The sequence below is a fragment of the Tyto alba genome, unplaced genomic scaffold (genome assembly GCF_018691265.1).
Source record: "Tyto alba isolate M040663 unplaced genomic scaffold, T.alba_DEE_v4.0 Super-Scaffold_41, whole genome shotgun sequence".
NCBI lineage: Eukaryota > Metazoa > Chordata > Aves > Strigiformes > Tytonidae > Tyto > Tyto alba.
This window is the reverse complement of record NW_024881317.1, coordinates 12,500,501-12,527,973: the sequence shown is the minus strand read 5'-3', so window position 1 is coordinate 12,527,973 and position 27,473 is coordinate 12,500,501. Positions and strand designations below refer to the sequence as shown.

The window sequence follows — 27,473 nt, the reverse complement described above, 5'->3', positions numbered from 1 at the left end:
TGGCGCTGGTGGCGCTGCTGGCGCGGCAGCCGCCGCGGGGAGCGCGGGCCCAGCGCCTCGCCACGGACACAGGTAGGGAGCCGTCCCGCCTTCCCCCCCCGGCCCGGGCCGGGCAACCTGTTGCTCACAGCGCTGCAGCTCCGGGGGTGCTGCCGCCGCCTCTGTCCTGGTCCCTCGGTGAAAAACAGCTGTTCGAGAGACAGAAGGCCCCCGAAGCCATCCTCCACTGACAGTTCTAACCCACACAGCTCCTAGAGCCTGGAAAGTGGAAAGGTAGGAGGATGCCTAACAGTTTTGTACTCAATTTTCAGAAAACCGGACAGGTTGTGTCCTTTCTTCTTCATCGGAGTTTCCTGAAGGATTTTTCACACCGCAGGAGAGAAAGGATGGAGGAATCGTTATCTATTTCATAATTATACTTTACATGTTTTTGGCCGTGTCCATTGTGTGTGATGATTACTTCCTACCTTCTCTAGAGATCATCAGTGAATGTAAGTGAACATCCTGATCTTTTTCCTGTAAATCTAAGCAGCTTGGTGTAGAATGTTATCTTTAAAAAAAGCTTCAAAGTTAGAGTGCTCTGGAGACAAAACTAAAGCAATTTCAGAGTCTCCGTGCATAGACTTATCAATACAATATTTGATACAATTTATCAATATTATATTGAAAAAAACATATTCTGATTACACTCTGGACTGGCATTCATTTAAAATTTGTTTTCCTTGTGCCTAGAGAAGAATCTTAAAACTTCCTCAGTATTAACTAAAGTGATGATATAACTGGGGTGAGCAGTAGTATGTCCAGGTTACTAGTATTAAAAAAAAAAAGGGGGGGGGCAGGGGGATTGGGGGAGTAAAAGAGAGACAACTCAACCAAGAAACCCAAGGTTCCCCTGTATTAAAACTTGGAAAAGAAGTACCTTGCTTGAGTTTTTGTATTTATCTTAGTAGATGAGTAGTGAGAAAGTATCCGGATGAGCTACTGTTTACACATTAAAGGTGTGACACAGGAGGGAAAGGCATACCAAGTTAAAATTGTTCTGTGAAGTCTAAATCAGCCTGTAATAATGCCCCTGGCTTCAGCAGACCACTAAATTCGAGACAGTCTTGGCTGAGAATTCAGCTTTTCATTGCCAAGAATTAAAAAAATTCCCTAGGGAAACTCATCCCTGAACACTGGAAAACATTCTCCAGACCAGAACATTTACAGAAAATGTAAGCTTAAACATTGCTGTAGATCTGGTATTATTTTATTGATGATAAATAAGCATTTGTGAGACTTTCCATAGTTAGCCATATGTCCCTGTTCTTAGCGTGCAGAACTTGATCCACATAGTGAGTTACATTTCAGAAACAGTCAACTTACCAGAACAAAAATCTCATTTCATTCAAGCAAGACACAGGCTCTTATACTGTCCATACGAAGTGAAAATTTAAGATCGCAGCACTGGTTTGAATTTAACTAGTATTTCTGGTATGTGAAGACACAGTAGCATGGCTTTCCCTGGAAGATAGATAGACTTGACATGGATCATGTAACAGTATCACACTAGAGTCTAAGGAATTCCCCCAGAATTACTGCCCATCTGAAAGAGAATTAAAGACCGCATACATATGCCTATTTTACATTTTAAGATCTTGCCCAAATCTCTTGTGTTCTCTGTACTTATTTTCTGGAATTTGAACTAATTTCTGTAATAAAGTTAAAAAAAATTAACCCAATAAATGAGGCTACATTTTCAACATATTGCTTTACCAATTTCAAATAAATACATTAACTGTATAAAAGTAAGAAAAGTTCATTCTATTAAACTGTAGTAGTTTCTAACATTATATACTAGTGCAAGTAAAGGGTACAGACTACTGAAGTATTTATTTTTTAAGCAATTCTCTTGCTCTATCCTTAGGCCTTGGCCTCTCTCAGGATGTTGCTGGAGCAACTTTTATGGCTGCTGGAAGCTCTGCTCCAGAGCTTGTCACTGCTTTTCTAGGTAAGCGACACATGTTTTGATTCCTCAGAATCTACAATTCTTTTCCTTGCATGCCAAACTGAAACGTACCAGAGAGTCATTTTCTTTATAGGAGTCTTCGTGACAAAGGGAGATATCGGCGTCAGCACCATCCTTGGATCAGCAATCTATAATCTTCTTGGCATTTCTGCAGCTTGTGGGCTGTTTTCCAGCGTGGTATGTATCGACTTTGATAGTTCTGCTCCTAAGAGCCAAATGGTTATCCTTTCTGATTTGCCAACAAAAGCCAAGAGAGACTTACTATGACAACTGCCAAGTTTATTATTTAGTAGCAAAACCAGCATGTAATCAGTTTTAAGATAACTTGCTATGAAAGTTTTTAAAAACACTAACTTGTTAAATATCATACTTAAGTCATTCCTAAGAATCTTAAATTTTTACATAATATAGAAACAACACTGATGCAGCATTTACAGCACTTAGTGAAAGTATTACAGACAAGTTTAAGAAAAGTAAATGAATCTGTGATCTGCAGGTTACGAGGCTATCCTGTTGGCCGCTGTTTAGAGACTGTCTGGCATATACAATTAGTGTAGCGGCGGTCCTTGCGATGATATCTGACAACAGAATTTACTGGTAAGAGCACAAGTAGTGTTGAATTCACGTTGACTGGAGACTGGTGAGACAGTGTGTTGAAAAGCAAACAAACAAAAAAAACCAAACCCCGAACATCAAGTAGCCTGAACTGCCATTCATTAACATAAAGAAAGATCCTGTTGGCTTTTAAAAAAAAAAAAATGTAGAAAGTCACAATGCTTGTAAATATTATTACCTAAACATTCAAACCATGCATATTTATAGTTTGATCTGCATAGGTTTGTCTGTATAGACTTCACAATTTCTATCATAACTGTTTTGGCATAGCAATTAGTCTTCATAGTTTACTCCTTTTGAGTCTTTCCTTTGATAGCATCACTGTTAAGAAAAACATTTGTCTGCCAGAAGCAGACTGTGAGCTTCTGATGTTTTAACTCTCTTCTGTCAACACAAACTCCTGTTGCCTCAACAAGGCAGTCAGGCCCAGCACTATGCCTCTGAAGTTTCTAGCTCAAAACAGTACATACTACCCCTCTCTCTAAGCATCACATGAAGACTCAATTCCGCAAACATCAGTAAGATCCCCTGGAAAACATGCAGCTATACAACACACAAACAAGATTCTGTGGGGGAGGGGAACTAATCAAACTGCTGAGAGACATGGGGACACTCATGAACTTTCATGACACTGGCCATACAACTTCAAATAGATGCTTTTGTGAATTCTCCTTTTACTACTCATGCAAATTTTCATCTCTCTCCTTAGCCAGCCATTTTAATGAGTTAGAGTTGGGGTTTTCTATATTACATGTTATGTAAAATCTATTTTTCATTCTAGGTATGAAAGTGCATCCTTATTATTGATATATGGGTGTTATATTCTGGTACTGTGTTTTGACATTAAAATCAACCAATACCTCATGAAAAAGTTCAGTCCCTGCTGTACGTGTTTTACAAAAGCTATGGAAGAGAATGCTGAGCAGCAACCACTGGTTAGATGGAGGGAAGAGAGTGGACCTCTAATTTGTCAACAGTCAAGAACAGATAGTGGAATTTTTCAAGATGAGCTGGACTACTCTCAACTTTCAACAAGCTTGCATGGGCTTGATGAAGTCTCTGAAGGTATAAGTATTATTAGAGTTGTCTGTAGCACTCTGCACCAGTTCTAATAGAGTAGATTCTAACACATTATTAAGATTTTGTTCACAAAAGAGCTCCAGCATAGTAGTTAAGTAAATCATTATTCTTCCCTGGAATATAACATTAAGCAAAATCAGAGTGGTGGTATTTATATGAACTCAATCACTAGAGGAATGCTAGGATAGTTGCTCATTTGTGTCATATTAGAACAGCAGACTTCAATCAATCTTTGCTGTGTACATTTGAAACTTCCCAGCAACACTTCTTGTAAAAATGCAGTATCAGCTGAAAACCATCAGCTGAAAGTATGTAAGTGTTTTCTTATGACAGTGGCAGGTTCATTAGTAAAGGAATAGCTATGACGCGGCCACAGATCATCAGTTTCCTCTTCACTTAGGCAAAAAACAGCAGTTGGTACTTACTCTTGGTGTAAACCTTTATAGAAAGGTTCAATTTTCATCCACCTTGGTTTCTCTCCTAGTGACATGGTAATAAAGAGCATCTGATTTCAGAGTTTCATCCAGTGTGATGTAGGTACTGGGTAAGACTACAGCTAGAACTTGAGGAAGTATTCTTTACCTTTTTTCAGTATTCTCACAAGTAGAGGCCAGTAATATAACTGTATGCTATTGATTCAAACAATGCTACAATTTCAAATATTTACTCTTTCTTCAACAGATCATCCAAGTGTCTTCACCATGCCTGAAGCAGATATGAAGAGAATTCTGTGGGTGTTATCCCTCCCTATTACTACACTACTCTATTTGACTATACCAGATTGCAGAAGACAGTTTTGGAGGAACTGGTTCATGGTGACATTTTTAATTTCAGCAGCATGGATTTCTGCAATAACTTATGTTCTTGTATGGATGATAACAATAGCAGGTAGGTGCCTAAAGTGCTGCTGCTATACAGAATCAACCAAACAAGAATCATTGGAAAAACAGTTTCTTCCTGTGAAGATTTTTCCTTTCCACAATTAAGTCAGTTTAGTAACACGTACTTTGCTGTGAGAAACCCACCAAACAAAACCAACAATAACTTATGTTTAACTGCTTAGTTTGCCACCTTCTTTCAGCTAATGAAAACCACTTTAGAGTTTAGCCGCTTCAGACTGCTTACCATCACCTGACTGAGAATTTGTTCACATGGCTACAAAAAACAGTCTCTACTTAAAAAGAGACATTTTCATTAAACTGCTTCATGAAGTGAAACAATTAAATACAGAGCAATAAACTTTTCATGCTGAAGTCTGACAAACATGGAATCCACCAAGACCGAAATTAAAGGTTCAGGGTTCTGTAAAAGATCCATTGTTTCTATACCTATATTTTTCTTGAATGCTATAGTAAGAGATTTGGCATTAAATTAACTGCCAAAAAACCTCCCAAGTTTCTGTACTATTTTATTTCAACTATAGCATCATGTGTTTATTAAACATTCTTGGTGTGTGTGTATATCTACCTCTTACAAATGTGCACCATAAAGTGAAGCAGTAAAATAACTGTATATGAGTGAGAGAAGAGGTATGAACTTGTGTGTAAAAATATTCTGTTAAAAAGAGCTTAAGATACTAAAGGTCTCCTCATTTCACTGTTTCTCCAGTCAGCTTGAGAAAAATCCAGTTTTTCATTTTAAGAACAAGCAGAAAAAAAAAAATCTAAACAAGAAAGAAATGGTACAAAGCTTGCTATTTCCACATTATATCTCACTAATCCTACTCAAATATTCCATTAGCTCAGCGTCCTGAACTTGTTTTCAACTTCAGTTCAATGAGTAACTCCTTGTTCAGTGCAGAAACAGACCTACACATTTGGTAAACCTTTGAGAAATTACTAGTAGATCACTGGATAAAACACCCACGAGGTTCACTCCTTGGTCAAATAATTTTCCACTTGTATCTAAAAAGAAAGGCTGGAAGCCTTTGAAACAGGATTCAAATGGAAGTTATTGCTGCTCTACTAGACAAAGCAGTAATTCATATGAAAGTCGATACACTGGAGATTTAAATAGTGTATTAGTGTTAGTCCACTTTGAAGAGCCATCACAAGCAATATTGGGGTCTTTGGCCCACTACTTCTAGGTCAAATATATTTACATGTTAAAATGCTAAAAATTACACACAGATTATATTCAAGGCCAGGTTCTTTCATGAAGGGTGACTCAAAGATTCTATCATTGCATAACAGCCTATCAGAATGTCACAAAGGTACAATAGCTGGGGACTAAATTTTGATGGTCAAGAACAAACCTAACTTAGTACACCTCTTTGTTGCTAGCAAAGAAAATGTGACTATAGCAAGGTATTGCTACCAATATACAAAACTAACTAAAGGGTAGAAAAATAAGACCATTATGGTCTTACCTTTTCTTATCTCTATGGTCAGTTGCCAGAAAAAAAACAAACCTTACACATTAAATAAAAGATAAATCTATCTAATAAAAAGAAAAATTAGATTCACCTGAGTTTAGATCCTATCTATAACCTTCAGAGGGCTAGAAACTACTGTTGGGTACATACGGCTGGTTCATTCACATTTTACCTTAGTTCGCTTGGCATGAACCATGACTTTCCAGCCTGGGTGGTTTATAAAAGCTGATCTTGTTGGTCCCTCATTCTACAAATCTCTTACATTAGGAGTGATGGAAGAATAAATACCAGTACAAATTCTGCATCAGGATGTTAGTTACTCTGAACCAACAAATAATTTCAAACATAAATTTACTGGGCTGATCTAGACTAAGCTGGTATGTACTAGGTAAGCATTGCTGAACTAGCTTACAGAATAATGCCTCTTATTTTAAGGAAACTTCTTATTAGTGTCCAAATACTGCAATTAAGAATTCAGATTTCAACAAAAAGATACTTTCTAGTGAACAAAAAAAGTAATTAGTTTTTCTTAAACTGAAGTAGTTTGAATAGAGGTATCAAATACTTCAGTATATCGATGCTTGTGAGTGATAAAACTGCTAAAACAGTTCTGAAGATCTGAATGCCTGTATTTTAAGTGAGAAATTAACATGCTTACAGGACATATGGGGCTGAAAAAAAATGGTGCAAAATGAGCTGCTGTTTTAGTAACAATTTAAAACTTTTCTTAATTTAAACCAGCATTTACCTAAACACTTCTAAAGGATTATTTGCACTTACAAGCCATATAAAAATTCTGCATTTTGATTCTTCCCAATACAACAAAAGATCTAATTGGAGTGAAATAGTAAAGCCATGTAGTTGAGACAGTATTGTAGTAATGAGCTTAATGACCCTCCTCCCCAAGATAATTCATGTGCTGTTTTATCTCCCCCTTTAAAGAGTGAGTGATTATAAGAGTTATTGCTCCATGAGACTTTTGAGCATGAATGAAAAGATGCCCAAAAACATAGAAGACTACTATATTTTCCAGAGGTTGAGAGGAAAAAAAAAAAGGGAGTAAATTGTTAGATATTTAAACTTCTACTGTACCTGGAAAAAAAATAATTTGTAATTGATATTGTCTTGACTACTGAAGACATTCCACTCGGGTGTCTGAGAAACTTGTTAAGTAAGATGGTTACGATACCACAATTCCTTTTTTATTTGATTGAAGAACAAGGACAGGATGATATTTCTTGGTTGGTCTTATTTTTAACTACTTCATGGTTCAGTCACTTCCTATTTAGTCAAGTTAGCTGACAGATTCCTTTTGAAATTACTGTATGATTACTAATCCTTTTTCCAGCAAATAAAGTCCAAAGCAGTTTATTTGCATGAAACCTAAAGTAAAAACATACTTGCATTTTCTACTGTTATTTATCAACTGCAGGTGAAACACTGGGAATTCCAGAGTCAGTAATGGGACTCACATTACTAGCAGCAGGAACAAGTGTACCAGATACAGTTGCAAGTGTGCTGGTGGCTCGAAAAGGTAAAGATTTTAGTATTCAGGCTCATTCCAATGGATGTGTTTAAAAGGTACTATGAAAAAAAGAATTCTGGTCAACATTTCCAGAAATTCAAGGCTTAACTTCCAAAATTTCTGCTCCAGATTCTAGAGCTTCAGTTTACTACTAACAAATAGCTTACCTGAAGAAGCTGTGGCTCAGATATTTAAAAACCTCTCAGAGTATCTTGGAGAAGTAGTCTAAATTGGTTTGATTTGTTGTTGATCAAGTGTTACAGTTTTACTGCAAAACACAACTGTAGGTCTTGGTATTATAAACATGACTGGATTTTATAATAGCCTGCCTGGTTTATTTTAAGTGCAACTGTGCAGATGCTGGTGATTTAGGGAGACTTTTTTTTTTTAACCCAAAACCATGTTCTGTAGAATGACTATAGTTCTTTCATTGAAAAGTCTAAAAAGGGTGCTCTGAGAAATTGAGGGCTGACAATCTGTTCCTCCAAAACAGTTTGTCAATTTCATACAATTCAATTAAGCAGATTTATTTGTATTTCTTCTTTTACAGGAAATGGAGATATGGCTATGTCTAACATTGTAGGATCCAACGTATTTGATATGCTCTGTTTGGGAATACCCTGGTTTATAAAAACTGCCTTCATAAATACATCAGGACCCATAGAAGTGAACAGCAGTGGTTTGACATACACAGCCATTTCTCTTATCTGTTCTGTTGGTTTTATTTTGCTGGCAGTTCACCTGAATGGCTGGAAAATAGATAAAAAATTGGGAGCAATCTGTCTTATACTGTACCTAGTATTTACTATATTATCAATTTTATATGAACTTGGCATCATAGGGAACAATCCTACAAGAGTCTGTGGTAACTAGTTTTAATCAGTGATTATACTGATGAAAAAAATAAAAAGGAGAGAAAGATCAGTTTCTTCATTTTGTCAAAATAAAAAATTAAAAAAAAAAATTCAAAACTCTCACTGGGCTCTAAATCTTATTTACAGAACTAAGTCATGTAATTAAAGTAATACTAAGTAAAATGAAAACATCACAGCCTAATTTGGAGCCCTTTCTTTTAGAGTCAAGAATTACAGTATGACTACAACACACATATAAAAACAAAATTCTGAAAAAAAAGACATCTAATTTTTACATTACAATGTTGGTACACACTGGGGAAAAAAAAAATAAAAATCAAGAAACACTAAACAAATCCCACTATGCAATCTTGAGATTAACAGAGAAAATGGCTTATTTTATTAAAAACAGTATAACCATTCATTTAAACTGAATGACTAGAGACACTTGGCCTAATTTTCCAAAGGCGCTGAGCATCCAAAGTTTCCACAGTCTACAGAGACCTGCAGGTGCTCAGTGCCTCTAAAAAAAACAACAAAAATCAGGCAAATTGTCTTTAAAAACCAAACATAGTAAGATTCAGTTAACAACTATCACAGTATATTAAACACTATACTGTTAAAGGCTGGTGGGATTTAAAAGTTCCTTTTTACAGCTTTTGTAAGCATACAATGTTACTAAAAATGACTTACTAGGATAGAGAAGCTAAACAGACATAGGAATGTTCCTGAACACACAGTTTTAAATTATGCATTGCGATCCAAGCGTACATCAATTTCTCTGCCACTGATTTTTATGCCGTTCATTATCCTACAGGCCTTTTCAGCAGATTCTGGTGAGTCAAATCTGACTGTTCCACAGCCCTTTGATTTTCCATTCTCCATTTTTATTTCTGCAAACATTACATGACCTGAATAAATAAGTTAAACAGCAGTTATTTCAAGTCTTCAGTGCACTAACAACTTAAAGAACTCATCAGAAGTGATAAAAAAGCATTTTTAAATATGATCTAGGGGAACATATGAAATTAGCACTTTCAGACTCGTTCAGGGAAGGTGACACAGGTCAAAACAGCAGTGAAGAATCCAAATTAAGATCCACTGCTTCAAATTTTTTCTTCACACTAGCAGAAGATGAAGTATGCCTGTACTTGACCTCAAGTTTGAGACAAAGTGCCCTACAAGGCTAAGGGAAAATTCTGTGTTTCATTCACCAACACTGCCAGAAGTGTGACTACTGACAGGCATTAACTTAATTATAGTTCAATCCAGTCCACCATGTTCACAACAGCAAGATATCAAGCAATCACAGCAATCAAGCAATTTTGTAATGAAGCTGCAGAGCAAATTTAAAACCTTTAAAACAGTAAAGTTACCAGGTTAGGAGTGGTGAAAAAGTAGCATGCACTATTCAATTCCTGCAGCATTTTCATGAGACTGGACACTCAATTACTTATGAGGCAACATTTTTATGTAGATGTCTTGGTACCTCAGAGAATGTTCAATGCCTGGAGCTAATGAGTTTTTGCTTATGGTATGTTGTAGCACACCACACCTGAGTCCTCAGATGCCACAAGAAACAAGAGACTTTTCCCTAAAATACATAGCTTTTTATTTTTAAGCATCATATAACAGAAGACTGGCCTTTCACTGAAAGAAATTGAATATACGGAGACATGGTCTTTATATTTCCTTACAATACTGGCAATAAATACAGTCTGTTACTTATGTTTATAATTCTTAAAAAAAAATCCAACATAATTACTGCATCTATTAGTTGCAGAGATAATATAAAAACAAAATTCTGAACTATCTGAAAGTTGCCCAGGCAGTTAAAACTTAAAAAAAAAAGATTGGACCTGTTTTGCTATATCCTCCAGCAACAATAAAAAAAATCTGAATACCTGCAAATTTTTCATACTCGAACTGAGAGTTCAAATTTATATCAAATCTACAAATAGCTGTACGAAGACTGTCTTAGGTATCAGTACTGTATTTTAAATTATTTGTCTTTTCTGTCTCTCCAAAATAAGAAAAGTCATCCTGTAATTCAGTTAAAGCTTTCCATTCTGAAAATGCGTTTTCAAAACAAAACAATCATATATTTCCACACCCAAGCTTAATTTTTAATTTGTTTCTGTGAAAATACAACTTTTCTGATTTAGATAAAAAGAGTTACTGGATATTTGTAGCAACTCTTTATCTTACATAAAAAGGGCCTTTATTTCTTAGCATAAAGGGTAAACATAGCGTGCAAATATGCTAATCAGGATCATCTATTTGCATAAAAACCAAATCTGCCACTTTGGCAAAATTACTAACTCTGATTTGATGCAGCACCATTTCTGGAAGTAACGCATAACCTGGACAGGCCAAGGCCTCTGCATGCATTTTTCTCAAAATACCTGCTACATTATATACTCTGTGTCAGCCAGAGGATACATAATACTTGTTTCAGGAAAGAAAAAGCTCAAAGATAGTGGCATGGGTTCAAGTTTATAGCAGATGAGCACTCAGAGGCCATACTATACCTTGGTCTCATATATTATGTCATGCCTAAAAATTATTTATGTAACTCAGGAAAGGTGGGGGGAAGTAAGAACGATTAGGCTAGCCGGACTCTTCTTTGGGATAAAGCAACCACCTTGTCTTCCTGTCCTTATCTTAACGAACACCATATAAAACATGAAGTCAGTGGAGCTCAGCAGCGATAAGATTCATATACATACCACACTGACTGAATTTCTCCTTTAGCTTCTGCCAGGTCAAGTCAAAAGGAAGCTAGAATAAAAAAAGCATTATTAATAACAAAATATTACAAAGAGAAAAAGAGCTTGTCAAACATGCACACAAAATAAGCTCGTGGTTTCTATGTATTCAAATGCTTACATTTCTCACAAATATCTGGTTGCCTTTAGAGCCTAATCTCTCTCTCATGACACTTCCCATTGGGCCAGGCACAAATCCTCGATCGATATCGATGTTCCTGTCCAGGCCTCCACCCATAGCTGGTCCTATTCGATCAAAACCAGAACTCATCCGATCCATCCCCATTCCCATTCCTCCAGCCATACTGTTCATACCACCCATTCCACCACCTACACAGAGAGAGAAAAGGAGGCTAAAATAAAAATATTTTTTAGAAATAAATGCACACATATTTTGTAAAAATAAATAAATAAATAAAATTCTTTTGTGTTGGGAGAAAAATAACTTTAATAAGACTGCTGTAATACAAAACATAACTTCATACACGCACAGTAATCAGTAATTTATCTAGTAGCATGGCTAATATTTTAAGTTAAAGTATTAGAAGATACAAAGTGTCAGTTCTAAAATAAAAGTTAAAAAACTCCATCAAGCTATTAGTCACACCATCTAATATAGTAAAATGTTGAACTCAAGAATTGAGATTTAAAGGCTGTCCAGTTTAATTAATAAAAATATGATACCCTGTACCAAAAAGAGGTCAGGTAACTGTGGCAATGTTAAGATACAGATAATTTGACCATATACACTATTGTTTATTTTGCCTCCAGCATTCACATTCAGTTTTACTTCATACAGCAATACACAATGACCCAAGCTTCTAGAGAAAGCATATTTTGCAGAGAACAGATCTTACTGCAAGTAATGGGAAGAACATGGACTTTCCTATGATACGTGCAATGAAATATATTAATGTATATATAATAAAGAACTAAGATCAATATCCTATTATAATATCTCTGGATTATTAATTAAAAATTCATGTAAAGCAAAACTATAAAGATCATTCATGAGAGACCTTCTCTTTAAGCCTGATGCCTCTGAAGATTGCCACTAGCAAGATTTTAGTTTCTCATCTGCTCTAGCCTGAAGAACTTGGGACATCTGTTGTAATACCAACTCAGTACTGGAGCTTTGCACAAAATGAAACTGAGTCATAATTTCAAATTCAGGGCTGACTTTTTTATTTCAATGATGGGAGATTACTGAAGCTCAGCTTCATGAAGTTCACACAAATAACTCTGCCTGTCTGTCTTTTTTCTGGAACACAAGTTTACTGGAATCACTTCTCTCTTCAAACCAGAGGTTAAAACCATTTCAAAACTAAGATTAAGGGAAAAACTGTGTATTAGCAAGTTTTCCTTTTCCCCTGAAATTTTACCTCAACAGAACAGCTTTACAAACTATTAGACTTGCAGTCACATGCAAGAGAATTCTAACACTGACACAACAGTACACTACAACAAAATCCTCTGACACAATTGCATGTATACCATATTACACTGCCTATGCATTTACATTCGATTGAAACGAGTTAACCTACTCATTCCAGATCTTACTGGGCCCATGCTAGGTGCTCCCATTCCTCCTGCAAAAACACCAATCATTGCACCACCTAAACAGAAAAAAAATAATGAAGTGACATACACTGAAACCACCAGTTAGTGACAACAACAAAGCACATGCTGATGAAGTGCGCCGATCTCAATGTTACCTGGCAGTTCTCTTCTACCTAGACTTTAACCTGTGCTTCTATTATTCAAACTAAATAGGAAACATTCAGTAAGTAACATTAGTTCCTCCTTCTCTATTATGGGATTTGAGCTACTACCATTTCTTCCTAGCTTTCTCCCCTCTGACAGTATGCCAGCGGCACAAACATCTTAAACTAAATCAGCCATTTCCTACATTGGGAAGCACAGCCTCAAAACTGAAAGGTTCTGTTTATTTGAACTTCATAGTACAGAAATCCCCTAGTTTCTCCCATTTTTAAGAAAACAATGCAAAAACTAGGAGCAGGTCTCCCAATATCTTTACTGCATGTGAAGAGCGATGGAATTTGGTGGGAAAAAGGGAGAAAGAAAGGAAATCGATACTTAATAAAAGCTATTTGGCAGAACCACGGAATCTCTCGAATGGTATCAGAGACTGATTCTAGAGTGGGGTAAAAATAATTCTTTTCATTGAAGTGCTAATAATCAGGAAAGTATTCCCAAGGGAGCTTCTAGAGTTGTAGAAACTCAAAAGAACCACATTCCTGTCACTATAGAACAGTAGAACTCTCAGCTGCATTTTTCTTGCTTGATTTTCATACCTAAAAGAAACAGCTCAGTTTTTACTTGTGGCAAAATAGATCAGTAACTGTTGTCTTTAGGTTAGACACCTTTGTTCTAATATCTAAAAAAGGTCACTGCTGAATCTTACATTGGATTCATTTTCTCCACACAGTTCAAAACAGCAACAATGGTTCCCTACCAGTCTCTTGTGAGAAATATTTATCTCCTCTCAAAGAAAAGTCTGTCATAGCCATACCAAGACCTCAAAAAATAGGCTAGCCTGTTTTAAAAAAACTAACAATTTTCAACACCAGCAGGATTACTCCCAGTACTTCAGCCAACAGTTTGCATACGAGGAAGATCTTAATACTTAGTCATTAAGCCAGAGAAGGTCTTGCAATGAAACACCAAATCAAATTTTGAGATTGCTGCTAACATGACTGGTTTTTGCCTTTAAAAAGAATTGTGAAGAAAAAAAAAAAAAAAAAAAAAATCCCCTCTTTCCCAGAGCTAGAAAACCTTAGTTGTTTGTGAGTGCCTCCCAGTTACGCCCACTCTTTTAAAAAGGAAAAAACTCTCCCCAAAAGGTTAAGATGCAGTTTAAAAAAAGCAACAAAAAACAAGACAAAAAAACCCACACAAACCAAAGCAATAAAACCAAAAATATCCCTGCAAGCTGAAATAATCATAATAAGATTTCAGCTATTTCTGACCTTAGATACATACTTTACCTATACTTTTTCCCCCCACTGGCTTTTTACCAACAAAAAATCATATGCTCAGAAACAGTCTATGACACAGCCTTTGCTTTTTGGATGCTTCAAAATTCTGGCAATTTAAGTGGCAGCTCCAATGATTCTGATGCAAATCAAACATCCTCGTTATCACTAATAGATGCCATTGCCCAATTAAAGACTGTCTTAAGTTGCCCTCCTTGACACATCATTTCATTTTAAGATAACATTAACCTAAATATTTTAACAGGGTACACTAGGGTCTTTCCTGATTAAACACAGTATCTATTAACTATCAAATCTGTAAATCCCTACAATTTCTTTCCATTATTTAAGGATAAGTTGAGAAACTCTCATCTTGGTTCTCTGAACAGTATTTAAATGGTAAGATTGCTGCTGACAGGTTATAAGTGGAAGCTTTCTGGATCTACCAAATTAATGATTCCCACATCAGTTTCTCACAGTGGCCATGTTAACGTATTTCAAAATCAATGTGTGTTACCAGAAGACTTGGAAGTCTATTGCTCGCATGAACATTTATAACTGAAGTGGTTTTGGATTTTCATGCAGGAAACAGATGTTTATTCTACGTTGCAAGTAGACAGAGTGAAAGCATACACTTGATTTCTAAGACATTAATTTCAAGACATTAAGATTAACTCAACTGACAAGCTTACTGCATTCCTATCACTTCTACACAACTATCAGTGCTTTAAGAGAAGCACACAAGAGTTATCCTGTGTTATGACTTGTCCAAATTAAAAAAAAAAAAAAACTGCAACAAAAAAACCCAAAACAATAATTACAAAAAAAGCAAGAAAGAAAATTTTTAAAAATTTCAACTTTCAGACCAGATGAACCTTATGCTCTTAGCAGCTCTTCACTTTCACAGTATGGCACTGAGGGGGAAGAAAAGTGACAAAAATGGGGAGGAGGGGGAAGAAAACCCATCTCCTATGATGTGTTCTTTCAGGTAGCAGCACTGTAACAAAGTCCAAGAAGGCTCTACTGTTAAGCATGTCCAGGCCTCTTAAGATAGAAAAGTACCTCATCTGAGGGAACCCAAAAGTAATAAAATGAACTCTGTCAACAAGGCATCATCTATAAACAAAACTGGCTCAGTTACAGAAAAGGCCCATAAATCCCATTCTGAGCTGCTTTTGCTCAGAAGGCAGGAAGAAAACAGAGGGCATCAAAATTCACCATTCCTATACAGTGCTACTTGATTTGCAGTAAAAGCAGGTTTCCAGCATGCATGTGCAAAAGCAGACTCCTGGAAGTTACAAAGGTGGTACACAGGCAGCTTATTCAAGATTACCAGAAGCATATACTTTAATGCCCAAAAGACTTACTACCTCACAAAGTTAACAGTATAAAGCTAAATGCTTTCCTCAAATCTCTGTTTTGTTTATATTTTACAGATGGAAAAAAACCAAACCAATACAAACACACACTTCAACCTCTGTCCTTCACAATGGCTATAATAAACACTCAGAGTATGTTCTTATGACTGGGGAAGACAGGGCAGAGGAAGATGATCAAATGAAACGAGGTCTCCTCCTCTTCTATAACTCTTCCAATACTATGCTTGCCATTTGCCACAGGAAATTTAAGTTACCATACCCATCCTTCCAAAGGAATCTCCAAAACCACGGTTCAATGCCATGTCACTACGACCAAAGTCTCTGTCCATGTTTCCTCCCATTCCACCACGGAACATTTCTGTAGAGAACAAAGCAAAAAAACCAAAAATATTCTGTTATACACATCTATGCTGATGTTCATACAATACCTGGTCCACAGCTCCTTGTTTAAATGGAACTGGGCTTAACACACAAGTCAGAGACACCTGTTAAGTACTTAACACTCACACGAGTGCCTATGCCTTCATTCATGCCACTGACTATTTCCTTTGAAGTCATCTACATTACCCATCCCTAAAGGAAGAACTTTATTAAAGAAATGTTAGCAAACGTAAGCATATAGGAAAAGCGTTCACCTACCTCCCATTCGGTTGACTCCAAATCCTCCCATATTAGGCATTCCTTCCATTCCACGAAATCCAGCAAGTCCTGTAAAATAAAGAAGAGTGTTTTCTATACAATATTAAGAAAATAGTTAATGCAAAGAACTTCACTACACGTACCGCCTCCCATTCTATTCATTCCACCAAATCCTGGACCGTCTATTCCCATACCTTTAAACCAAAAAGACAAACACCATTTAGAAGACATGGTAAGATCCTAATGGATTTAAAAAATGCAGAGACAGTTAAGATCTCAGAAACACACTATGAAAGGCTTGCTTTGCCAAGGGTATGTCATTCTTCCAAACACAGAAATGACAATTTTAAACTTAAAGCTCTCCAAACTTAAAAATGAAGAGTACAGATTTACCTCCTGGACCCATGCTCCCCATTCCACCACCCATGCTCAATTGTGTTGCACTGATGGGCTGTCCACCTGGTCCAAGTCCCATACCAATGCCACCAAGACCACCTTGAAAACAAAAATAAATATCACCAGTAGATTTTCTTCTGTTATCATAAATAGACCACAGTAAGCAAAAGTACTACCAAACTGTTTCAAGACTCTGTATCAATATATATTACATGCAAGGAGTAGAAAACAGAATGTACACTCACGAGGTAATTGTGAGGTTTTACTGTCTGCAACACGGAAATCTTCATGAGGAACTGATTTGTCATCCTGATAAAAAAAAAGGATGTTATGCTACGTTCCTTTCAATGTTTTGGCAGATTCATGTAAGGTAGAAAGAAATGTAAGCAACTTACCATTTTTACATGCATGGGTCTATCAAAGAGGAATTGTCCATTGAACATAGCTGAAGAAATGCAAGTCAAGGAATCTAACTAGAAAATACAATTTAACTATTTCAGAAGAATCATCATAAGTTATTTTATTCCTGTATTATTTTTTGGGGTCTTATCTTTCCTTACCTAATCTGTAGAATTCCAGTTCAAAGGCCAGAAGAGACCATACAAGCTGTTAGGTATATAAAAGTTAAGTTTCACACGTCACATTCCCACATATTTTAAGCTTGTTCAATGGTTTCAGGAACACCTTTTTAGACTCTAGCAGTAAACTCAGTCACTATTATAAATGTAATCTGCATATAATAACACTCTAGTCCCTATATACTAGCTACAAAGCTAATCAGCACCATTTGCAAAACTACGCTATCAGAAGCCGTTGAAGATTAAACCATATTTGATCAACTGTTTTTCAAAACCAAGGATACATATTGCTTGAACAGCTTCAATCGCCTGCTCAAAGGTAACTGTTCCCATTCCTCGACTCTTGCCATCTTTATCTTCTTTGATGTCTGCACGCTTTACATTTCCCGCAATGCTGAATACCTCCTTCAGCTTCTTCCAGCCAACTTTAAAATCAAGCTTACACACAGAAATAGATTAGATTTCAATGCACATTCCTGTTCTGCCATGACATTTGGAAGAGATTTTCTGCATTGTTGTAACTCTTCAGCATCACCAAATGCTTGATATATGTAAACAGAATTTTGTAACATTCACACACTGCAACTGAGTACAAAAATGTTAACTAAAATCAACAATTTATACTACATATATCTATTCTACTTTAATCATCATCCTAATATTGAGAAATGGATGGGTTCTTGTCAAGAGCACCTGTACTCCCACAAGTCCCCTTGCAGACATAGTACTCTTGTGCAAATAAAGAACTCATGAAGTAAGCACCTCTAAATTTGTTAGTCTACAGTAACTAGCAAGATAAAATGAAGTGCATAATTAAAAAAAAAATGCAATTGTAGATAGATAGAAAAAAGATGTATAAAATTTTTTTTTGAATCAACAGGTAACTGTGCAATAATTAAAAGTGCATGTCAGCCTCAAGAGTTTAGTATCTTTCATATCCCAAAACTGTATACATATCCAGCATTTGTAGCTGAATATACTAACTGTGAACTAACAGTTCCAATTTCTTCTTTATATTAAAACTTACTTATGCAGGAAAACAAGATGTTTTACAAAGACCAAATATTACAGTTATAAAATACAGTTTTAAACTTACATTAGCAACAAAAATAGTGGACCCGAGCCTGCCTGCCTGCAAGTTACTGATAATCTCAGGAGGAATGTTTGGATTATTGAGAATAGAAGGTGGTAAATTCATTAGTCCAGGTGCCACATCAGGTCCATGTCCTCCTGGAAACTGTCCTCCTACACGCTGTAATGCCCTACGAGCATGTTCACCTTCAGGATCCTGAAACATGGGCAAAAATAAAGCCAATTTAATCATCAACAAGAGGACTGGCAACAAACAAAAAGGTACTATTTGAAATTCTACATAAACCCATCAAAATTATCAACTAATATCCTTGTCCATGTCAGAGGGATCAAGAACTGAATTAGCATGGAGACCTAATTCCCTCACCTCTAGAGGTGGGTCCTTTCAGATGAGGGTTGAGGCATATTGGCAAAGCACTTGTTGAGGAAGCGTGCACTGCCACTTCACATGCTGTACCTAGCCTATGGACAAGTAGAAAAGATTTCAATCTAAAGGACTGTCAGTCTAGAACCTTCTTCCAAGAACTGAATTAACTTAATTAGGTTTTTTATTTATCGATACCATTATTAAAGTTGTAACAGGACAAAAAGAACTGCAGACACTGTCATATACTACAACACTACAACAGAAACGTTGACATTAATTTCACTTTCCAGTCAGCACAAGTTGCCTACTTCCAGCCCCATTTTTGCACAAATGTACGAGTCTGATACTCAGCTCACTCTGTGTCATATTTTGAAGCAGGTAAGCAACATAAACACAGAATCATTTAGGTTGGAAAAGACCCGATGACACCAAGGTAAGAATATGAAGTTAAACTTGTTTCAAAGAAAAACAGTATTAGATTATTTTGACTTTAGGACACACTTTTTGTCAGTTCACTTGGCATAGTATCAAGACCTCCTGCAAGCCAACAGGCACTTTAGCCCATTAAGAAAATGTCATCAAAAAAATTAAACTAAAAATTACACCACTAAGATGCTCAAAACACTGTATTGTCATCTCAGTAGTTATAATATCTTCACTATTTCAAATTAAAAACAGCAGCAAAAACCATACCTCTTTAATATTCAGGGGTCTTCCACTAAGATCATATTTGTTCATAGTTTCTAACGCTTTCTTAACAAATTCTTCATCTTTGAATTCAACCACACTTAGAGGGAACAAAACATTTAGAGTATTAAAATAAAGTCTAAAATGTTAAAATTAACAGAATATTTGGATAGTAGTGTTTCTAAACACATAGAAAAAGAAACTTACCCACAACCCTACATCCATGATGATTTGTCATCATATGTAAAGAGAAAAAAAAAGTAGTCAGTCAAGACATATGATAGAGCATTTAAGATTCCAGTTAAAGATCCCAGCTCACTGTTAAATAACTATTCAAGTTATTTTCAGCTTCAAAATCCATAATACATGCTCTTTACTGGTAGCCAAGCTGAATTTCTCCTATTTTCTCAACATACATACCTTTCAAATTCAAGAGAATATATTATCTTTTATTCTCTTTGAGCCAAACCACAATTGGAAAAATGCCACACAGATCCATGTAAGGACAACTGGGGAGAGGAGGTGGGGAGAAAAGGGAGGAAAGAAAAAAAAAAAAAAACACCAAAAACATAACCAAAAACCAATCAAGACACTCATTGTGTCATTAAAAGCTGCCCACTGACTACAAAATTCAAATCTACCTACATCAAGTATACCAGTACTATGAACAAGAAGCCTGCATACCCCTTCAGTATTACTAGCATAATTGAGAAATTACTTTATAAGAAAATAACCTTATTGACTGCACCAGAATCCTTCTAATAAAGCAAAGAGTTGAGGATTGCTTTAAGTAAAGCAAAGCTGACGGCATGTTTTAATTTGAACAAACGTTAAAAGAAAGTCATTTACAACAACTGATACCACCTCGGTTAAGACTCAAACCTGCATTTCTCATGTGCTCATGCAGGTTTGGAGCTACTATTGGCCAAACTTTTGACTATTTTTAAGAAGACAAAGGAGCTTTAACAATCTTCACTCTTAGCGCCTCATTGCTGGCACTCTGTTGGCTACCAACCATCTCCATCCATTTAGTTTTAAGAAAGCAAAGGCATTAATCCAGTGTTTCGAGTACCAACCCTGCAAAGCTGTCAAATCAGGCAATTCAAACAGTATATTCTTAGCTAACATTTTATACTCATTGGCCCCAAGAAGAGAATACTACACTAAAAAAATGTAAATAAAATCAGTGGTTTATTGAACATCCTTTATATGAAACAGATTTGTACCAAAACAAAGATGTTGGCTAAAAAGAAGAATTAAGTAAATGCCACTTGTTAACATTTACAGAAGTATTTTGTCCTTTACAGCCAGCTAGTTTGAGTTTCATGGAAGTGTCAGACTACTGCTAATACGAAATCCTCAAGGCTATCTTAATGAAAATCAGTGTAAAAATGAAACTTACTTTCCGATAACTGGTACAGGTATTATACAAAAATAAAACTGCTGAGGAACTTTTAAACCTCTAGCAGATTGTTGCCCACGGCACTTACCCTTGATTTTCCTTCAGCATCCTTAAACAGCTCCACGTATGTAACCTCACCAACTACATAAGACATACAAAGGGAAAATACCAAGAGACAATGCATTTAAACACCAATATCTTTCTTTACTGTGCCCCTGTGCACAACTCTACAGAGAAGCACCTATTATTCACCAACAATCAAAACCAGACCAGCATACCTCCTGTCAATGGCTATGTAATTTAGCTAATTTTCAGAAATATGCAGCAGCCACATTCTCAAAAACTAAAAACAAACAACTATATTTAACCTAATTCATACTACAGATCATATTTTGGCCAGTATGATATAGTTGGTGAACAAATTCAGATATACACAGTCCCTTAACCTAACAAATGAAACGTCAACGTTCTCTGGAAAGTGTTACATTTATCATCCTACTCACACCACCTGTTTTAAGGTGACTTTCTACCTGAATGTCTTCAATCATAAGTTTGCCTTCAATAATAACCAAATTTACACATCAAATATTTCACAGCAAGCCACTCACTTTCTAAAGTAGGAAGTTTCAGTAAATAAACAAATGAAATAGTCACGTCACCTTACAACAGATAAACCAGCAGTTACAGAAGGGGGGTTTTGGCATTTTTCACAGCCTAAAAGCCAGGTGTGCTTTGCATTACTTTTGAAGAATCAATTTTTTCGAGGAAAACACAGAACTAACTTTTTACAAAATTCATGTATTAGCATTATTTCACCCCAAACAAAAGAAAACGTTTGGGGTAGTAAGATTACTCTATCAGAACTACAACAATAGTAACAAACTTTTAATACAAATCTCCAGACAAACAGTCATGGCAGTAGTGACAATGCAGACAAAGTTAATTCCACAGCCAGATTCTACCAAAGAAATACAAAACAACTTTTGAAAGACATCCTTTATTATTCATATTAACACACTGAATGTGTTGCTTAAATACAATAGCCCTTAAAAAAAAAAAATCTACAAAGACTACAACTAGACGAAACACAATCTCTTTAAGAAGTCATGAGGTCATGCATATACTCTCTACTGTCACACTAGAATGGCAGAAGATTGTAAGCACTTCGTTGACCCATCCTACCCTGCAATGCAATTGTCTCAGATGAAAGAGGGGGAAGGGAGATAGATGTACCAAGTAAAGGCCCAAAAAAAGAAAAAAAAGTCATCAAATCTGTGTGGCTCAAAGGACATACACAATGCATTTAAGTTCTACCCCTTTCTATGTGAAGTGTATTATAAGGAATAAGTTACCTTTCTCTCTCATAAGATCTTTAATAGCTTGCCATTTCATGTCATATGGGATGTTGCTGATAAAAACTCTATTACGATTAATAGTCTTCTTCTCTCCAGTGCCTGCATTCTTGTCCTTTGAATAAGGGTGGAATCTATTCTTGTTTCCAAGAGAAGGGATTGCCTTTGGTTTTGCAACGTACTTCTCTTTCACAGGTGCTTTCTCTTCTTTTGCTGTCTCATCATTATCCCTACATTAAAAAAAACAAACCCCAAACAAAAAAAATTTTAGTCTTATACTGGATCATTCGACTATTATGCCTCCTATATAGATAGATGTATACGTCCTGTACTATAAGAACTCCCAGGATGTCAAATATTGCTTTTCAAACGAGGAAAAATAATTCCCTATTACCAGTCTAATTCCAAAATACGCTGCTTTATCTAGAACAAAAAATAATGTTACATTAGATTTATTCACTACCCTAAGTAAAGAAAGCACATCTTGCTACTTCAGTTACATTCCATTTCCATGATGTCTGTCAAGATTCAGCACGACAGTACAATGAAACTACTACAAATATCTAAATACAACTCAGATGAAAAATAAACTACAGCATCCATGCTTTGGTGCTTCCATAATTTTCACATCAGACTTGGGTATGTTACACAATATTCACCACAGAAATGAGATTTTAAATGGTCTAACTTATGGATCAGGTTGGTATACTTAATTCAATGCAATAATAATATTATTATTATGTAATAATAATAATAATATTTTATCAACTCTAATAGGCTGTAAATTAAATTACATTTTATTTACCACATAATTTTTATTCATGATTTTTGACAGTCTGCTTTTAGACAGAAATTAAAATTCAATTAAGAACAACAAATGCTCTTTCATTTTTATTGTTTAACATTGCTAGAACTTGAAAGCTTGCTAAATGCATAGGAAATAGCTGTATTCAGACATGCTCTGCATTTAATACTTAAGTCACCAGGTATTACCCACTAGAAACAACAACATAATAGACTTCGGGCCCTTAGTCTTTCATAAATGTAGCAACAACAGCTGCTCTCCTCTTAAAATCTTATTTTTATATGAAAAATCAGTAAAACTTTGCTTCCCCTCTTTTAAAGCAGCCCAAATCTCAGCTTTGATAAAACTATACACTTTGAACAAAATTCAATGAAATATCCAAAACTCTTTAGCACTCTTGATAGTGTTACCATCACAAGGTGATTTAGCATGCTAACAGAAGAGCAAGGTGCCTGAATTGTTACTTTGAAAAAGGTGAACTGCTGAACAGGAAGAACCCAGTGATAAATGCACACCAATGTGATCCTCTAAACAGATGCTACTTGGATATATACATCAATGTCTAGTTCAAATCTCACCACAGTTAATGACAAACTTAAAAAGTAATTTTATACAAATGGTTATTTTAAAAAGTCAGCATTAGCCACTCAAATTAGAACAATTACAAGGAAATGTCCTACAGGACTGTCAAAAGTGATTGGTTCTAAAACCTCCTTCTTAAATTATATCACTATCTTTAGAACTTTTCCCACATTTCAGAAGGCTTACTTTTTATCTCATTTTGACACTTTGGAAGGTTTCTGGTGTAAAATTAGCCAAAACAGGCATTTCAGTTTTACAACCACAACATATGGCAAGATCACTGATTTTGATTAATCGAAATGAGTATTTTCAGCTCTCTGCATAGTTATTAATAAAACAGTGAGTAAGTGGCAGTCTTGCACTCAAGAGCACAAGCAAGTAGCCTTTCATAAAGCTAAATGCATTATCTACTCAAGCATGTGCACTATTCAGGGAGGAAAATTCAAATACATCCATATTTCTCCCATGACTATCTCCCAAATTTTGAAGTACTCCTATAAAATGAAATTCAGAGTCCTTGAGTTTACAAGTAGATTAAAAGAGGACTGGCAACTAAGAAATGTGTGAACACTCCTCTGGGCTAAGTATTTGTAAAATTTAAAACATTCAAAGTCAGCAACACATTATCTGGTTCAAGCATCCTCCAACTTCCCTCTGCAACATCCCTCTTCCACACCATTCCGTCTGTTGTGGCAATACAATTCTTCTGTGACTGTGTAATGAAGTGAAATGGAAGGAACAATGCAGGGAACTGGAAGTAGCCAGAGGGACTGGGGAAGGAAAGAGCAGAGTATCAGGTTTTCCAGTCAGATCAGTTCCTTCCAATTTGGTCCCATTTGCAAATGAAAAACTCCTGCCCAGTGAGACCACTAGTAAAATCCAAGTCTTCCTTAAATTTTAGGATTAGAGCAATGGATTCTCTTTAGCCTTTTAAACTCTTTCCTGCTTAAAGGATTATGAAACAGTCCCCGAGTCCTCAGTGTAGTGTACAGGAAGAGCCATGTCTCCAAATATGAAATCCACAGACTCTACAAGATCTGGCTGTTACAAACCAGTAGAGAGCACAGAGGATAAGAGTCTATCATAAACTCTTAAATCTGGGGAGCAATAAGACATTCCACCTAGTCTGGGGATCACAGCCAGTCTCCTGAAAATAGAGGAATAATTAAAAATCCTTCATGCAAAATTCACCTGCTAAAACCAACACGGGCCAGTAAATGAGCTGGAGGCAGAGACTCTTTTGTGGATGTAGCTCTTACCCTCCTCCTTGAATATTAAAAATAATTTCAATCAAATAATGAACTCAAAGCAATGTCACATTAGTCACCTATAGACCACAGAAAAAACAGTCTCAGAAACTATAAACTGGTATTTCCCTGGGGGAAATACAATAGTAATTTCTACTCTACCTTTTGTATGAACTAATGATTTTATACACTCAGTTAATATTTGCCTGTGAAATCACTAGATTTCTAGGGTTGAAAATGTCTACATTAATTTCTTAAAAAAAAAAAAGTCCTCATTGATTAGAAAGAGCAATTTTTACCTTTTGAAAAATAATGCCTTTGAACTTCCATAAAGTTTTGGAAACAAAAGACAAGGTTTCCATATACAAAACTAGAAGCCTAAAAATAATAAGCACAAGGTAAATCAACATGAAAGCCCTAAAAACTGGGGGTTTTTTTTAAACAAACTTCTACTCCTCTGCTTACAAGTATCCATACAAATAACAAGATCAGCAGAGACAGAAATGCAAGAAGCCCACAACATGTTATTCTAAAACACACAGATCAGTTTAGCTTTGTTGTGCTGAACAGTTCCACTGCTCAATAAACTTAGGACAGTGTGAAAGTTGAAACCAGGGCTCCTCTCCAGTTTAATCTGAGCGCTAAGGGAACCTGGTTACTGAGATGCTTTAAGTAGTACATTTCAGCTGTACACTGACAGCTTAATCCTTTGTACACATGTTTTGGGGACCACTGGCAACTGTATGTGAAAGAACAAGATTTGAAACTCTGTTACCAAGAACTCTGCACTATATTCAAACTTAAAGTTGTGATTTCTACCACATGGAATGACTGGGATTTTTCACTTGCTTGTGACTAGTTTTGGGGGGAAAAGAAGAAAATTGCTGACAGAAGGAGGGATGCAGAGAAATTAAGTCATTATTTTAACAGTAGCAACCCCAAAAGGCAATAAAATGTTACGTGACTCAAAGGTGCAAAAGGGTCACAATCTTCCTGTGAAAATTCAGTAATCTCTGTAGTCTGAAAGCTGAGAGCTAAACTCAGGAAAAAAAACCCAGCTGTTTTATGGCAATGGAAAATTTATAACTTGTAAACTATTTTAATTTCACTGGGAGTCAAGTAACGGCATGAAGTATGCCTTTTTTCCTCCAGCTTTATATTGAACATGATCCCACGTGGATTTTTTAAACACAACAGTATCAGACCTAGGCTACTCTGAACATGCCAAAACTCCACAGATCTCAACAACTTTGATGTACAACAGTAAGTCTACTATAAATGCATTTTCCCTCCAAGATTGTGAATGAGATTGGAACAGATTTTGAAATTCCAGTAACGAGGCCAAAACCTAGTTCACGTAAAGAATTACAACCCTCGAAGCCTGGCATCAAGAACAACCAAACTCAAAAAGGTTATTCACAGTATTGTTCTGAAGAGCTGTTACTTCTGGCTCCATTATGCGATGTTCCTTTCAGACCTGCTACATAAGGCACAGTTTGCATGTTCCATATACGATCATGTTACTATTTACAAGGAAGGCTTGTGCATGTATGTGGGGGGTGTTGTTTGTTTTTAATAAGTAAAACACTAAAGGGCTGCCTTACCGTTCTCACACAGAGATTAGTTCAAAGGCCTTACAAAACATACCCCTACGGTAATAAGTGGAAATGTAAATAAAACCAGAAACGATCCAGAACATTTCTAGAAACAGAACCTGAGAGAAGCGGCCTGACGAGGGCCCGTTCCAGCAGCCCGAAGGCTGCTGCCCACCGGTGCAGTCTCCCACCGCCGACACCGCGGCTCCCCGCGCAGAGCGCCAGCGCCCAGCGACCGCGAGTTCACCAAGAAACTTCACCTTCCCCCACAGCCAGGCCACGGCCTCCTCCCCGCATCCTGCGCGGGAGCTCCCCGGGGTGGGATACGCCTCCCGCGCAACCCCGGCGCCTCAGACCCAGGCCCCTCTGCCGCACCGCACCGGGGGCTCCGCGCTGGGGCCCTGCAGCGCCGGACCGACTCCGGCCCCCGGCGGGGGAGGAGCCCGGTGGGGCGTGGGGGAGGAGGGGGCCGGCCGCCTTCGCCCCGCCGCGGCCTATGCGGGCCCGCCGCACCCCCGCGCTGCCCTGGCCGCGCTGCCCCCCGCCCTCCGCCCGCCCCGGCCCCGGCCCAGCACACACATTTTGACGCCATTAGTGCTGCCCCCGCCGCTCTCGGCTGCTGCTGCTGTCGCTGCTGCCGCCGCCTCCTCATCCTGCGGCTGCTGTTGCTGCGGCAGCGGCTGTTGCTGCTGTGGTGGTGGTGGTGGTGGTGGCGGCGGCGGCGGCGGCTGGCTGGCGGCGGCCTCCTCGGCCCCGCGCGGCGGCGCGGCAGCCGCAGCCTCCGGCTTATCGTTCTCCGCCATTTCGTGGCCGGGCCGCGGCCCCGCTACCGCTGGGTTTGAAAAGGGCCCCGAGCGCCTCGGCCTCGCCGCGCCGGGCCGGCCAAGTCTCGCGAGAACGGGGCTTGGCGGCGGCGGCGGGGGGAGGGGACGCGCCAGGAGGCTTCACGGGTTGCCATGGCGGCGCCGGTGGGCTGGCGGGCCCGCGGCCGCGTCCCGCCGGATCCGCCGCTCGGGGGTGTGACCCGGCGGTCCCCGCCCCGAGCGCTGCCGCCCACTGCTCCCCGCCGGGCACCTCTGCCCGGGGCCCGGGCCTGCTCCCACTACTGCGTAATTCCCGCCCCGGACAGCCG

At 37.6% G+C, this 27,473-nt stretch overlaps 2 protein-coding genes and 1 long non-coding RNA gene across 7 annotated transcripts; 1 reads left to right on the top strand and 2 right to left on the bottom strand.

Moving 5' to 3' along the window:
• On the top strand, positions 1 to 8,545 carry SLC24A5 (solute carrier family 24 member 5). 2 transcript variants are annotated; one of them, XM_032982952.2, is made up of 9 exons: positions 1 to 72; positions 312 to 491; positions 1,907 to 1,990; positions 2,082 to 2,185; positions 2,505 to 2,605; positions 3,405 to 3,688; positions 4,385 to 4,591; positions 7,510 to 7,611; positions 8,153 to 8,545. In XM_032982952.2, the coding sequence occupies exons 2-9, from the start codon at positions 425 to 427 to the stop codon at positions 8,473 to 8,475; spliced, it is 1,272 nt and encodes a 423-aa protein (XP_032838843.1). In that variant the 5' UTR covers positions 1 to 72; positions 312 to 424; the 3' UTR covers positions 8,476 to 8,545. The 2 variants fall into 2 exon arrangements, with proteins under 2 accessions (XP_032838843.1, XP_032838844.1); XM_032982953.2 differs by lacking the exons at positions 1 to 72; positions 312 to 491 and adding an exon at positions 168 to 273.
• On the bottom strand, positions 1,232 to 2,152 carry LOC116959141. The gene is made up of 2 exons (XR_004405674.1): positions 2,060 to 2,152; positions 1,232 to 1,503 (listed from the first exon to the last, which is right to left on the bottom strand). It is a non-coding gene; the product is annotated as an uncharacterized LOC116959141 (long non-coding RNA).
• MYEF2 (myelin expression factor 2) lies at positions 6,320 to 27,222 on the bottom strand. 4 transcript variants are annotated; one of them, XM_032982947.2, is made up of 17 exons: positions 26,921 to 27,222; positions 22,113 to 22,342; positions 20,849 to 20,901; positions 19,566 to 19,573; positions 19,365 to 19,458; positions 18,309 to 18,500; positions 17,497 to 17,650; positions 17,030 to 17,079; positions 16,880 to 16,943; positions 16,632 to 16,733; positions 16,382 to 16,432; positions 16,239 to 16,307; positions 15,859 to 15,957; positions 12,769 to 12,840; positions 11,346 to 11,554; positions 11,186 to 11,237; positions 6,320 to 9,367 (listed from the first exon to the last, which is right to left on the bottom strand). In XM_032982947.2, the coding sequence occupies exons 1-17, from the start codon at positions 27,142 to 27,144 to the stop codon at positions 9,204 to 9,206; spliced, it is 1,887 nt and encodes a 628-aa protein (XP_032838838.2). In that variant the 5' UTR covers positions 27,145 to 27,222; the 3' UTR covers positions 6,320 to 9,203. The 4 variants fall into 4 exon arrangements, with proteins under 4 accessions (XP_032838838.2, XP_042659849.1, XP_032838840.1 ...); XM_042803915.1 differs by having other exon boundaries at positions 8,834 to 9,367; positions 16,239 to 16,280; XM_032982949.2 differs by lacking the exon at positions 26,921 to 27,222 and adding an exon at positions 26,602 to 26,750 and having other exon boundaries at positions 8,834 to 9,367.
• Between the last annotated feature and the right edge of the window lie 251 nt (positions 27,223 to 27,473).

Coding starts and splice junctions, on each gene's coding strand:
- SLC24A5 (XM_032982952.2), top strand. CDS start 425: ATGTTTTTGGCCGTGTCCATTGTGTGTGATGATTACTTCCTACCTTCT. Junction 2,186..2,504: donor GTGGGCTGTTTTCCAGCGTG/GTATGTATCGAC, acceptor TGTGATCTGCAG/GTTACGAGGCTATCCTGTTG. Junction 2,606..3,404: donor TCTGACAACAGAATTTACTG/GTAAGAGCACAA, acceptor TTTTCATTCTAG/GTATGAAAGTGCATCCTTAT.
- MYEF2 (XM_032982947.2), bottom strand. CDS start 27,144: ATGGCGGAGAACGATAAGCCGGAGGCTGCGGCTGCCGCGCCGCCGCGC. Junction 22,343..26,920: donor AGCACTAATGGCGTCAAAAT/GTGTGTGCTGGG, acceptor TTTTTAATGTAG/GGATAATGATGAGACAGCAA. Junction 11,555..12,768: donor CCCAGTAAGATCTGGAATGA/GTAGGTTAACTC, acceptor CTCTCTGTGTAG/GTGGTGGAATGGGTGGTATG.